Source organism: Seriola lalandi, unplaced genomic scaffold, assembly GCF_002814215.2.
Source record: "Seriola lalandi dorsalis isolate HSWRI2012SDOR001 ecotype SW California unplaced genomic scaffold, Sedor1 jcf7180002054360, whole genome shotgun sequence".
NCBI classification, from domain to species: Eukaryota; Metazoa; Chordata; class Actinopteri; order Carangiformes; family Carangidae; genus Seriola; species Seriola lalandi.
This window is the reverse complement of record NW_019524913.1, coordinates 657,781-671,749: the sequence shown is the minus strand read 5'-3', so window position 1 is coordinate 671,749 and position 13,969 is coordinate 657,781. Positions and strand designations below refer to the sequence as shown.

Below are 13,969 nucleotides of genomic sequence, written 5' to 3'. Positions count from 1 at the left end.
GGGGGGGGTGAGGAGAAATGAATTAAAGGCATGCGTAAAGACGAAGCAAGGGGATGGTCCGCACTCGTCAGGGCTTCACCGCGTATCCCCTCCGCCGCTCCTCAAGTGTCTGTTTCCCACACCAGTCAAGGTTAACAAGCCGCGCTGGTGTCTGCGTCGGCTGGAAAACGGGGAGGGGTGGGAGGTGGAGGTGGCGGGGTGAGGTGCTGCAACTATACAGTGTGCTGTGTGATGATGCAGACAGGCTGAGAGAGAGAGAGGGGGAGAGAGAGAGGGAGAGAGAGAGCTACTGTAGCCTACAGTCCCCTTAAATATTCTCAACCACAACCCCACTCCCTGCTCAATACCCTCTAATACATTGTGCACCATGCCGCTGTGCCCCTCGGAATAACGGAATAAGCCAAAATACAACACGAGGTGGAAATGAATCCTAGCAGCTTTCTATTTTTTTTTTTTTTTTTTTTTTTTTTTAAGATGCACAATAAATTTCAGCTACATGAGAAAAAAAAAAAAAAAAAAAACTCCGGCGCGCACTAATCCGGCTGGCAAAGCGCCTACAGCATGAAGAAAATATATAAAGAATAGTTTTAATGGTGGATGCGGATCCTGAGCGGCGCAGACTCAGCGAGGCAAAGTGGTGTGGAATAAAACAAATGTGCTAATGTATCACAAGGTAGCATAAGCATCCATACCTTTCTCTCCATCACTATGCGCTTTTTAGGCTACTCAACAACAGCAACTGTAGGATGTGTCTCTCTGGAGCTGTCCGGTCCGGCGCGGCGCGGAGCTTCCTTTCACTCCTCAACTTCCTCACGGCTTTTTCAGACAGCAGCGTCTCCCTATCACTTCCCCATTACTGGACAGCTAGGCGACTTATTAGCGCTGGCCTGTGGGACGCCGAGCCGGGGATGGAGCCAGAGCCAGGATTGGTGAAGCCTTGTTCGGAAGGGAGCAGGAGCGCAGGCGCGGTCTCTGCTGGAGAGTCGATATAATGAAAAATTACCAGAGGCAGGGAGTGTCATCAAATTATCCTCATGAGCGGATTTTGGGGGCTACTGTCCGATGGAAGATTTGAAATGTTGACAACACGCTAATCTGCCTCCAGCAATGGTTGTAAAAATATGAGCAGAGCTTTTTTCTTTTTTTAGGACATTGTGCCACAACGGTGCATTGAATAAAACCTGTTTACCATCAGCCCCCTAACCAAAAGAAGTGAACCGCTTTTTAATAAGGCACTCTTTATAAGGGCTTTTAGAGTTGTAACTGTAAATCTTTGAATTAATAATTTATTGATGCTTTGTAGAGAAGTTATAAGCCATTAATAAGGCCTATTTATGGTTGCCAGATTGTATAAAATTCCGTTGGCTGGTTGGACCATATGACCACTTACCTTCTGGAAAACGGTTGCTTCAAAACCCCCTTTGTTAACAACTTACTAAGCATTTATAATTCTATAATATTAGTGTATACAGTTTGTTGTTCACTCAGCCTTAAGTTTGCTTTTATTTCCTAGCTTGATATCTTTTTTGTTTTTAAAGATCTAAGGACTTCAACTAACAGCTATTTTCCATTTATGATTAGTCTGCCAATTAGTTTCTGGATCATCAATTGTGTTATCTATGAAAGGTCAGAACAGTGTAAAAAGGCCTATCAAAATTTCCCAAAGCCCAAGGTACTCTACTATTTTGCAAAAATGTTCAGTTTATGTTTCATATATGACAAAGAAAACTTAAATCCTAAACCGCATATTTGTATTTTGGCTTTAAGAATTACTAAAACAATTAATCAGTTATCAAAGTTGCAGATTCATTTTTTGTTGATCAGTTTATCAATTTATCAATCTATCGTTGCAGCGCTATATGTCTGTATCTGCAAAGTTAATCCAGTTCACAATTTTCATGAGTGATGCATAAAAGTGAAATGGAACAGGCTCTACTCGTCGCCATTGTATGAAGTCTCTTGAAATATTTTGCCATGTAGAAGACTGTTGTGGCTGCCTTAATAAAAAGAAAAATATAAGAGGAAAATCTGAGTCGCATGTGAATAAAATATGCTGTTTTTGTGCTGTGACTCAAGCCTGAGCTGGCATCTAAACTCTAACCTTACTGAAAGGGATCATCAGTTCGAGAAAATCTGTCAGGAGTGTCAAGCTGACCAATGTCCTCCCTGTTCAAGTGTCCTCGAGCAAGACATGAATCTCTATCTGCCGAGCCTGACCTCAAAATTCCTTGTTTGACTAAGGAAGAGTTTTCAGAAAATGCAGCAGCACATCTGGGTCATAGCTGTGTTTCAAACAAAGCTTTCTTTCCGCAGTGCAGCCCACTCCTACCTACCCACAAACTCCATCATCAGAGGTTTACTACTGAAGCCTTGGCTCAACACCAGCAGGAAAAACACAAGATACCCCATGGCTAAAAAATTACTTGGCATATTGTTGGAGAGTCTCAAAAAGAAAAAAGCGCTCAATTGGAAGAAGCACCTACTGTTGAGATATGATCTATTTTTATGGAGGAGTGATTGGATTTTGAAGCCGATGCATTAAATGGATATCAACAATTGTGTCCTTTAAATGGAGGAAGAATTCACTTTTTATTAAACCAGCTTCAATGAGGGAGCGGCTGCAGACGGGGGAGGCAAAGAAAACACTCAGGAGCTTTTCAGAAACATTCCATCTTCAGAATCTGAGCAAGTTTAAAATCAACTTCAATATCTAAATTCACGAGGAAGACTTCACTCAGCACCACTTCGATTCCTCCTCCCCAGATTTACCAAGTGTGGGGTTTTCCTATTCTCCAAGATAATTTTATTTGATTATGAAGCCAGGGAAATTCTTATTGAACATTGATGAGCACAAATGAGAAAAGGTTATTGAGACTTTTTTGGCAGATGGTCAGTGATGCTTCTGAGTAGATCCTGCAAGGCAGAGCAAGGTTTCCTCTTTTATGTCTGGCATCATATTAGTCCTGGACATCAAAATAATCTATCACAGGCTCTTCTTTAACCATCTTCGACCAGGTGCTCCCACTGGCAACCCTAGCGGAGAATCGAGAAGGAAATGAGTCAAAAGAGGGCAGGAAAATTTGAAAAACACAAGACAAGACAGAAATAAAAGAATCAAGATGCAAGGACAGACAGCGGCATACGAGTTATTAATTACTCTTTATCCAGAGAAACTTTGAATGATTGAGTTGGCAAGAGTTCAGTGTGATTCTTAAGGACACTATTCTGGTTACCAAATTAACCTCAGAGGAAGACTCACTTGCTACTGTGCTGTTTGATATGAGCGATGGGAGGCGGGGCTCTTGCAGCTGTCTCTCTCTCTATCAGTGATGTCAGGGTTGAGTTTGGACAGGCCGACTTCCCCCTGGATGTTATCAGGAGATACACAGGCACATCCTCAAATCCACAGTCAACACTTTTTTTTTTGGTTGTTTTTTAATTTCTGCCTCAGCATAGATATTCCTGTATTTGGTAAAAGCTGTTACTTGTGAGCTGTGATGACCACGTTGCGTTTGGGCTCGCTGTCGTAGCTCACGCTCTCCACGCCGTAGACCTCGGCCAGCTCGTGGATGATCTTCCGATGTTCTCTGTTCATGGGCGGGAAACAGTGGCTTCTCTTTGCCAGTTTTCCCTGCAGACATTAGTAACGCATGTCAAGTAGGGATTCATACTCAGAAGCATTTCCAAGGTTCACTCACCTGCATCCCTCTGCTCTCCACAGACATTTACTTGCGGAAATAGTGTTAATTTTGTCGACATGTATGCAGTTCTAATGGAAAACGACAGCTTTCATGGTGAGTTGAACTGCCAGAAATTCACCTAGCAAAGCAACAGATGTCATCATTGGCCAGTGTACACAGCAAATCTGATGGTTTTACAAGATGATTAATAGGATATGAAAGAGAAAATGCTAAAACTGATTTATTGTATCAGAGTTCCTTCCAGCTGCTGCTGTTCTTGTGAATTAAATCATAATTTCCTTTTCTTAAACCTCTAAAAAAAGTATTCAAATGAATGAATATATGGTTATAGACACACAACCTGTGACAACAGGTAGAAATGAGGGTTCACAAGTCAGAAAGCATGTTTCGTTGATGTTTTTTTTCCCCTTCAACTTTGCCTATATCCCCGTGCACACGTTTGTGCATTCAGGTCTGGTTTAGGCTGAAACCCTCAACGCCAACAAGGGAAAAATCTTAATGCAACAACACACAGGGACATTGTAGACTACAGTGTGCTTCCAACTTTGCGGCAACAGTTTGGAGAAAGCCCTCTTTTCTGTGTCAACACGAAATCTCCCCGTGCACAAATCCAGGTCCATAAATAAATGCTTTTTCCCCCCAGTTTGCTGTTGAAGAACCCGACCGGCCCTCCACAGAGTCCTGACCTGAACCCCATCCAACACCTTCAGGATGAAGCGGAGCGCAGACTGCGTGCTGGGTCTCATCGCCCAACATCAGCGTCCAACCTCACTAATATTCTTGTGGTTGAATTGGAGCAAATCCTTGCAGCCATGTTCCAAAATCTTGTGGAAAGCCTTTCCACAAGTGTGGATGCTTGCAGAGTGTTTTTGGGTGTGTAGTGTAAGTGTGGCCTAATTTCTGAAGACAGGGTCACTGAGCATGTTTGACCCGACTTTTCATAGTAGTATGTTAACAAAGGAAAAAGTTGGAAAACAGCTGGCATAAAACCGGTCCACCTTCTTCGCCAGAAACCAGTTAGAAAGTACTACAGCAAAATTTCGACGGAGTTGATTTAATAACCTCATTTTTGGGAATGTAAACCCACACAAGAAGAAAATGAAATCAGTAAAGGCAGCACGGTCTGCAGCAAATTCAATACGTGAGAAAATAAGATAAAAACCTTTCATAAGCAGAATCCAAGGCAGTAAAGCCTTGCACCCATGATACAACATTCCAAACAGAGATTCAGGTGGTGATAAACAATCTTTTATACTCGTCAAAGAAGCCAAAGCAACAGTGACCATGGTGACCTCACTCCTGATTGCCTCAATGCATCGAACAAAGCTGGAAAAAGAACACGAAGACTATTTTTCTAGCTGCCCCACGAGGTACCTACTAATTTAGCCTGGCTTAGAAACAGTTACTAAAGAGGTTTCACTGTACTGTCAGAAATCTACAGGCAACCACAGCCGGTTCCATGTCGGAGGTCCACTGGAGAATTGACCGAGCTCAAAAATAGCTGAATATAAAACAACTGGGTCAGAAAATAATATGACACTGAGGTAAGCTGCGGGTTTAGATTCATGTATTAATGTCCGTAGTAAGAAAGGAAGTAATATATTAAAGCAAATGATGCCTCAGATGGGCAGAGTAGGCTTCGGCATCTTTCAGCAAATTGTGCTTGAAAATCTTCTATGTCATTTAGTGCTCATGAAGAGTTTACTGCACTCTCGCTGTAAATCCTGTTGTGTTAGAAGTTCAGTTTGAATTATGTTTTGTCTTATTCATGGGCTCTCAACGCAGCCACCAGAGGGAGCATCACATCACAGGTCGTACAGGATTCACTGTAACATCTCACCTTATTGACAAGCTCAACAAGATTCTTGATCTCCTCTTCTACCTCTGTGACAAACTTCAGATCTTTTCTGAAAGAAAGAAGAAGGAAAAGAAAGCTAAGGAGAGTTTCATCTGCATTTTCTTCGCTGAGGACAAAACGGCACAGAAAATAAAAGCCAATGATGACAACCAGTTTTCTACGATCATGGAAGTGTCAAAGACAGACCTGGCGTCCTCTTTCAGGCTGTCGCTGTATACGGAGGTGGAGCGGATGTTGAAGGGGTCAGAGGACGAGTCTATCTGTAACGCCTCAGCCAAGCGCCTGTTCCTCTCCAGAGTAGCGCACTCTTGGTCACATTCAAGCCTGAGAAACATTTGAAGAAACATACACTCAGGGTCTGCATCAAAACATTAGGATGGCTGCTGTTCACACATTATTTGTTTGAACTAAAATAAAATCTCTTATAAAAACAGATCGTCCTGATTGAGTCAAGCTTGAAGCTGATGTAACCCATTAACTGCAAACCTCTGATCAATTGATTTAAATATTAATGCAGAAATAATAGGTATTTGGTCATGGTGAACAGGAAATCCATTTCTATGGATGGCCTTTAATGGGTTGTTGCTTGGATCATTTGTCTCTATAAATCTTTCACATAACATTACTCTACCTGGTTTGTTTCAGCTCCTTCTTAGTGAGGAACGGGCCAATGTCCATGGAGTCGCCAAGCTGCATGTCAGACAGTTTACTGGCCATGGCGATGGCTGCATACCTGCAGTACAGAGAGTAAAATATGTTGCAACCACTTCATATTCAAAGTTCAAACAGCTAAATACAGAAACAGTTGAACTGACCTCTGATATGAGCTGGCTGCTTCCGTGCAGACGACCATTTCCTTCCGTCGACCACAATCGCACTGTAGAGCTACCTGTGAAAATTAGGAACAATTTGACTATCCTACATGTGCCAAAAACATGAGGGATTTGGCTTCAGTCTGATGCTAATGGTTTTTCTAAGCAGACACACACACGTTGCTTTTTTGAAAGTTTGACACTGCTCATGTGAGGAGCTGCAGCAGCTGTGAAAGGTCTCATTGTTTGTTGAGCTCTTGAATTTGGAGGACTGCCACTGACATGTTTTTATTTCATCCAACTTAACTGTTTATGGCAGTTTCATACTATTACAGCAGTTGTCATCAGCTGCTACTAGCCTACATATAGCTAAAAAGGAACAGAGTGAATCCGCAGCTGTGCTGTTGAACATAACCTTCAAATCATTAAGGAGATGTGACACATTCATAAAACTGGATTTATTCACTAAAAAACGTTTTCACCAGGGTAATAACTTATTATACTGAGGAGAAACGTTTGATGGTGGGAAAATATGCCTCAACGCCAGCCCTCGACATAACAAAGACCATCTGCACAAACTTTGTAACCCACTGGAAGTCCAGCTGTTCTCTGTGGTAGTGTTTTGTACCTTGGCAGTGCAGGTGGTGCGTGGGCAGCTGCTGCCTTTATGACAGGGGACAGAGCACGGGTGGCCACAGTCTGGACGCGGCAGGATGCAGGGCTGCTGGCAGCTGCCTTCTGCCAAGCAATCGCCCCGGTGGCAAATCCGTCTGCAGCGGTGCATTTCACATGGCAGTGATTTGTTGCATGCCAGGCCGCAAGAAATGTCTTGCAGATGACATGGGATGTTGCTGCGTTGCTGCGGGTCAAAGAAGACAGTGTCGCTTTACTCCCAGGGATAAGAAACAGAAAACAAGTGATTAAACGTTGTCAGCTCAGGGGAAGTTACCTCGTGCTTCCCCATGCACCACTTCTGAGTGAGGTACGTGCAGGGTGGACACTTCTCTTCGCTGTGGCAGTTGTGAAACACTAAATGAGAGGCAAATGTTAAAATAAAACACTCTTATTTTCAGTTTATAACAACAGTGTGAACAGTTGTTATATTGTACCTGGGTGGTCACACTCGTGTCGTCTTGTACACAGGCTTTTGCACTCTGGTGGCTTGGTGCCACAGGGGATGGGTGGGTACAATACAGTGAGCCCACAGTGACACGTCAGCTCATCAAAACCTACAAACAGAGGGAATCATGGCACACTGGTTGTCAGCTGCGTCGCTACATCATGACATATTAATCCCAAACATAAAACCACAAAGGGGGAAAGAAAACCAAACAAAAGATGATGTAAAAACCTCAAATTAGTTGTTTTTGAATGACAGAATAACTCTGTGGTACTTCTGAGACTTGGCTTATAAATACTGTTGGATTGGATAAAAATGACTGCGGGACTCACTGGACTGCCAGCAGGGTTCACAGTTTCCACGGTGACAAGGCTCCTGGCAGCGGTGGAGGCCACAGTTGAGTTTGTAGCCGCAGATCAGGGAGCACTTGTGCTCGACAATCTGGATGGACACAGACAGAAACCAGTGACCACACCTCGTACGGTTTGGTGCCGTCCTAATAACCGAAAATGATTTGCACAGACTGTGATGGTGGCTACAAATGGTGCAAAGAGAAGAGGAATAACAAAAAAAAAGAAGAAAATTTGGAGCAAGCTATAGTCTGGCTCTTATATGAAATGAAACAAGTTGCAGTTCGTTTTTTAAAATTCGCCCTATGAACAGAGAAAACAGGAAAAGACGGTTGTGTTCCTGACTGGCTCTAAAGGACAAAAATCCTACAACAACCAGAATGTACTCAATAAAACTTTCACATAAAAATAATGGAACTCTCATACTTCTACTAAAAGTGACAAAACTAGTTCAACTCAAGTCAAATTAACGAGACTGCATTGCTTTTAGTAGAAATAAAGCACACATGTTTTTGGGACACAGCTTTATAGTTTGTTTCCCACATTTTCAGTAGTAAAAAAAAAAACCAAAAAAAAAAAACCTGAGTTTGTCACTATTAAAACACTGATGGGGTCTTAGCTTTTATCACTTTCATCAATTTATTCAGAACTGCACAAGGTGTGCTTGATTTTAAACAAACTAATCACTCACCACACAACACAGCTCGCCACACTTGTGTCGGCCACAGGAGCGTTTCTTGTTGCAGCGCCTCTCGCAGGTGAAGATGAGCTCATCTGGAACAGAAAGTCAGAAAGGAAAATTTGTCAGGTCGGCTGAATGGGTTCGCACACTGTTTAAATTAATCTGAATGTGCTTAAATCTCACCCTCTTTCTGGATAGTTGCACATGGGACCTCCTGAAAAACAAAAGACTTCTTTATTAAAACTTAAATTTTATTGCTTTTCAAATTATTATTATTACAGAAACACAAAAATTGAACGTTTGGATGGTGCCTTTGTTATCGGTCGTCTAATAGATATGTCTTCATGTTGTATATTTTCTTGTATCAGATTACCTAAGTATAGTGCCACACCTCTTGGGTAATTCCTAGCCCAATATCACCATCAGTTCTAGCCATGCATCATCCCAATACTTTCCTAATTTCAAAAATTCCCAGAATACATGACCAATCTGTATTTTTCTCACCACACAACCTCCAGTATCACAGTTGTGTAGATGTGTAGAAGTCTGAAGAGTAATGAGGAATCTGACTATATTCCACAGCTTGGAGCTGCCGGTTGATTGTTGTAAAAAAGATGCCTTTCAAATCTTTGGAGTCACACACTAAACAAAACAAATGACAGTGACACAAACAGCAGACATACAGCAAACAGATGTTCTTGCCCACCTTGGTCTTGGAGCCACATCTGCATCTGATAGTAGAGGTCAGCGAGCAGGGCCCACAGCTGTCCTCATGGCACAAATGCTCACACAGATGGATGGTGTCTGAAACAACACAAGTTCATTAACTCACAAACTGTGAGAACACTGTAAGCTCAAGATAATGCACATCCTGTTTGCACACAGAACACTTAAGATCCCTGAGAGGGAGTTAAAATCAGTTTCTTTGTTTCAGAATTTAAAAACTAAGGCCAACGGAAAATAAAGAGACTAAACAAGGTAAATGTCTTCAGGAACTGGATCAGTTTCTAGAAAAATCATTTAGAAAATACACAAATAGGATTACATGTTCAAACAACTAAAGACATTCAGAGTCAATGCAAAACACATGACAGTGTAATGTGTGCTGGGAAAAATGCAGTTATAAACAAGATAAAAACTTCCAGTACAACAAGACATGATGAAAAAGAATGAAATCTTTACATTTCTCAAGTCTTTAAAGCCGGACCTTGTGAGGTTTGATGGTTTCACTTTGAATTCTCTGCCTTTCATTACCAGTTTAAATGCTCAATAGATTTCTGTGAGCAAACAAACCATCAACACCATATTTACATTGACTCATTTAGCAGATGCTCTTATCTGAAGGAACTTACGAGAGAGGCAACTTGGGGTTCAGTGTCTTGGCATGTGAACAGGAGCAGCTGGGGATCGAACCGCCAACCCACTCTGCCACCTGAGCCACAGTCACATATAACTGCACAGGACTGTTTTCAATAGAGAACACGTTGCATCTGTGTGCTGCCTTCAGTTTTACTCTTAAGATCTGTCATAGGTTTTGATATCGTGTTTGCAGATCTTTTGTTAGTGTGTCCATCTTTTGAATAAAACTTTCTCTACTTGAGACGCATCTTGTCCCTTTGTCTTACCACTGGATCCACAGGCCAGGGGTTTGTTGCACGTCTTTCCACAGGAAGGGATGGGATCAGAGCAGCTTAGTCGTTCTGAGTAACCCAGTTCCAGGAGTTTGGCCAGCCGTGTCTGACCGCAGGGACAAGTCTTCACCAGGGTCGGGGAGCGTGGGCACGGCTGGCATGGACCGCGGTGGCACACCAGCTGACACCGGTGGGCTTCACAGTCCAACATCCTGCACAGGAAAAGTATCAAAATACAGTGTCAAGCTATGTGTGGAACCGTCAATGTGAAATAAGAGCTTTAGAATCAATGGAGGAAGGACGTCATTAGTGCTGTGTCATCATACTCACTTTCCACATGTTTTCTGACAGGAGAAATGTCCCGAACCGTCAAATCCTTCTTTATCTGTTCCACACAGAGCTTTACGAGTTGTAACTCCACAGTAGCAAACTATAGAAAATCAAATCATGTAATCAGTTGTTTCCAAGACGGAACTGCGGTTATTTATTCTTACAAAAACTGAAAGTTGCAACGGGAAAGGCCACTTCAGGATGTATTTCATAAGTCACAATGTTACACAAGGTGACTGTCAAAGTGAGACTCACCCTGCTGAACCTGCAGCTGGCAAGGCTGACATGCCCCACTGTGGCACACCTGTGTGCAGGTATGTTCAGTACAGTTGAGTACAGCACCACACACTTTGTCACACTGGAGCACTGTAGCCTGGCCGCAGCGCATTGGTTGACTAGAAAGAGATGGTTCAATATTAAGGTGACAAAACTCCAAGTAACAGGGAGACGTTTGAGGAATCAAACTCTAGGGTTAACCTCGCTAAAAACACAAGAGGTCAAAGATATGGTAGTGAAAAAAGGTTAAGTACCTGGTCTTCCCACATGTGCAGGATTTTGTTACAAAGGCAGGACATTGTGGACAAGGTCCAGGGTGACACAAGCTGAAGAATAATAAGGAAAGTATTGATTAAGACAAATACTTCTCTCCTGTAAACCTATGTGTTTGGTTAATGACATTTAAAGTTACAGTGACTTTTTAAAAACATATATATATTCATGTGGATCTATTAAACAAGTGAAGCCAAATTTGTACAAAATTCTTAAGGATAAAAAAAATCATTTTCAAATACAGCTTATCTTTAAAACGGTACCAGCAGATGAACCCAGAGATGTTCACAAATGATGACACACACACACACACCTCAAAACTGAAGCTTTACAACTTTCAAAGTGACTAAACTGGCAACACTGTGTGGTGTTTTATTATTTGGCCATTGACCTCTGAAAAAAAAAAAAAAAAGCCATGTCCTCTTTTAAGAGCTCACGCATTACTTGAAAATAGAGAGACAAGACAAGACATTGTCTAAACACTATATTCTTGTGATCTTGCTCACATGTTACAGGGGTGGTTGCAATCCACTCCGCTTCTTTTCTTTCCACACATGTCACCACAGCTGTGAGGAATCTCAGTGCGCTGCCACTCTGGGTTTGTCACTTTACCTGCCAATCAAATGTGGAATAAAATGAAGGATGTCCTTGTTTCACCCAGTGGCTGATGGGTTTTTAGAAAATCTTACAGGACAGACAACAAATAGTTCATGATTAAATTTTGATTACATTTTCTAACCTGACAGACAGCTTTCTATTTTAAGATGTATTTAATTGCATGGATGAAACTGTCACTCACCACAGAAGCAGGTGTAGGAAGTCGGGTTTTTCAGTACAACATGCTGGCAGGCTGGACAACGCCAACCTTCAGTTGAATCTGAAAAACAGCATCATTTTAAACATAAATATAATGTTAATATAAACTTAACATTTAGTGTAGTGTTATGCAGCACAATGCTCTGTTGAAGCAGCAGAAATGCAGATGCAATGTTTTGTCAACAGGGCCACAATGGCCACCTTTGTACGGCACATGTACCCGATGTTGTCTACATAGCATTACAGAGTATTATGCTATGCAGACCCATTGTTTTGTAGCCCTCCAGAGAGGTCCACAATGACCACAGTCTAGGTCAGTGCTGCATAAACTGATCAGATGTTGTTTAAAAAAAACAAGGTAATACCGTCTGCCTGAGATGCTGGAGATCGAGCCCACTTTTTGATGCAGTTCAGGTGGAAGACGTGGAAGCAGCTCTGGCAGCTCCACACGGGGGCCATGAGCCGGATGATATCACAGCACACCATGCACTCGTACTTCTCTTCGGAGAGCTGCTCAATTAGACACCCTGTGGAGAGAAGAGATCAGCGGTTCAGAAGACAGCAGAGCTTCAGACAAATAACCCACAATTAACCTAAAAGGACCCTTTTTGGCAGCTCAATCAGAGAACGATCATGTTCTGATAAACCCTGTTCACGCCCATTGACCCTTATTCTGTGTTTCCAAAGATACCAAATATATTACGCTAACTTACAGGGTGGTGTATAGAATGATGCACAAGCCATCTCTGTTATTATAATGGATGAAGCTACATGTTTCACTTGAGGAAACAGAGCTGGAACAAGCTCATAACTGAATAGAAAATATGTCAGCAGTGATTTATGTTTAACTGAACACTGATTTATTGAGAATATTCAGGGCAGAATCAGGAGCCCTGAGGCTCAAGTGATAAGGTAGATGGGTACATACAATAAATTACAACAGCTGGTAGGTTTACCATGATATCCTGTACTAATACAGGCAGGGAGTTGGTCATTTTTTCAATTAATACCAACTCTTTAGTCTCTACACAAGAGTTCACAAGGACTTTCAGTCTAACCTGTCTGTGTCTCCTTGCTCTCTGGCATTTTGTCCCAAGTCCTCTGAGCAGGTCTGGGGTTTTGATGGTGTGTTCGTCTCCCCCCTCTGCCCTGGAGTTGTGTTCGTCCCGAACCTCCCCCAGCTTTACTGGGTGGATCCTGAGATGATCTGCTGTGTTTGGAGTGATCTTGGCCACTGGCTCCCCTCTCTGAGCCTGTCTCCTCTTGAGATGGTGGTTTGGGTGGTTTGGGTGGTTTGATTGGTCCCTGCCGTCGCTTCACCTCAGGGTGTTTCCTCTGATGATCATCATGTTGGGAGTCTGGACCTGCCCTGCTCCTCTGTGTTTTCTCTCTATTTTCTGAAGAGTGGTTTTCTCCTTTGATGTCATCTGACCTCTCATGCTCTACTGAAGTGTTGTTCTCCTTTAAGTGGGTGCCCTTCTTGTTATGTTCCCTTCTCCTATGCTCCTGGCTAAACTTCCTGGGTTTTTTCGCCCGGGCATCCTGGTCTTCACTGGTTTGTTCAAAATTTCTGCTTACATCATCTCTTCGCCAGTTTGCCCTATCAGGTCCATCCATGGGATGTGCACCTGAGTGGTAGCCACCCACACCCCTGTTGCTGCCACTGGACGGGCCATTGTCACTTCCAGGTCTTTGCCACCAGGAGCTGGAGCCACCAAAACTCCCATTCACACTTCTATTCCCTTCTCTCCTCCCTCTTCCTCGCCTTCTGGCTCCATCCTCTCCTTGGTAGGGAGGATGTTGATGTTCTGCATAAGTTGAATTATTATGGCTAAATGGTGGGTTAGAGCTCTGATGAAAGTGTCCATATTGTTGAGAAGGATCATAACTATTACTGCTCAGGTTTCTGTCATTGTTGTGTCTGGGCCGACCTCTTCTGGATTTGTGCTGATGTGGTTTTTCATGTGACGCCCCATTTGGATTGAGGTCAGGTGGGTCTGCAAACAGAAAAAGTGACAGTCTTAAAAGCCTGAATCTGTGTGTGCGCAACAATCACAACCAAATACAGCAACAGTAAATATACAGTAGTAAACATTTGGAACGGTAAAACCTCTAGACTC

The 13,969-nt window shown here is 42.7% G+C and overlaps 2 protein-coding genes across 2 annotated transcripts in view; both read right to left on the bottom strand.

Moving 5' to 3' along the window:
* The window catches only part of smarcd3b (SWI/SNF related BAF chromatin remodeling complex subunit D3b), a 40,235-nt gene extending 39,131 nt beyond the window's left edge, over window positions 1–1,104 (bottom strand). The window contains exon 1 of the mRNA XM_023408378.2: window positions 693–1,104. Coding sequence (XP_023264146.1) covers window positions 693–704 — 12 coding nt within the window. The 5' untranslated portion in view covers window positions 705–1,104. The remainder of the gene's footprint in view (window positions 1–692) is intronic.
* A 1,452-nt stretch (window positions 1,105–2,556) lies between these two features.
* Window positions 2,557–13,969, bottom strand: part of nfx1 (nuclear transcription factor, X-box binding 1) — a 14,298-nt gene continuing 2,885 nt past the window's right edge. Inside the window, exons 2-23 of the mRNA XM_023408382.2 lie at window positions 12,908–13,846; window positions 12,215–12,376; window positions 11,833–11,910; window positions 11,540–11,645; window positions 11,015–11,086; window positions 10,740–10,879; window positions 10,485–10,584; window positions 10,149–10,366; window positions 9,230–9,327; window positions 8,707–8,737; window positions 8,533–8,615; window positions 7,824–7,932; window positions 7,481–7,600; window positions 7,321–7,400; window positions 7,000–7,230; window positions 6,375–6,448; window positions 6,191–6,292; window positions 5,746–5,883; window positions 5,542–5,608; window positions 3,486–3,631; window positions 3,260–3,364; window positions 2,557–3,033 (exon numbers count right to left, since the gene is read on the bottom strand). Coding sequence (XP_023264150.1) covers window positions 2,958–3,033; window positions 3,260–3,364; window positions 3,486–3,631; window positions 5,542–5,608; window positions 5,746–5,883; window positions 6,191–6,292; window positions 6,375–6,448; window positions 7,000–7,230; window positions 7,321–7,400; window positions 7,481–7,600; window positions 7,824–7,932; window positions 8,533–8,615; window positions 8,707–8,737; window positions 9,230–9,327; window positions 10,149–10,366; window positions 10,485–10,584; window positions 10,740–10,879; window positions 11,015–11,086; window positions 11,540–11,645; window positions 11,833–11,910; window positions 12,215–12,376; window positions 12,908–13,846 — 3,275 coding nt within the window. The 3' untranslated portion in view covers window positions 2,557–2,957. The remainder of the gene's footprint in view (window positions 3,034–3,259; window positions 3,365–3,485; window positions 3,632–5,541; window positions 5,609–5,745; window positions 5,884–6,190; window positions 6,293–6,374; window positions 6,449–6,999; window positions 7,231–7,320; window positions 7,401–7,480; window positions 7,601–7,823; window positions 7,933–8,532; window positions 8,616–8,706; window positions 8,738–9,229; window positions 9,328–10,148; window positions 10,367–10,484; window positions 10,585–10,739; window positions 10,880–11,014; window positions 11,087–11,539; window positions 11,646–11,832; window positions 11,911–12,214; window positions 12,377–12,907; window positions 13,847–13,969) is intronic.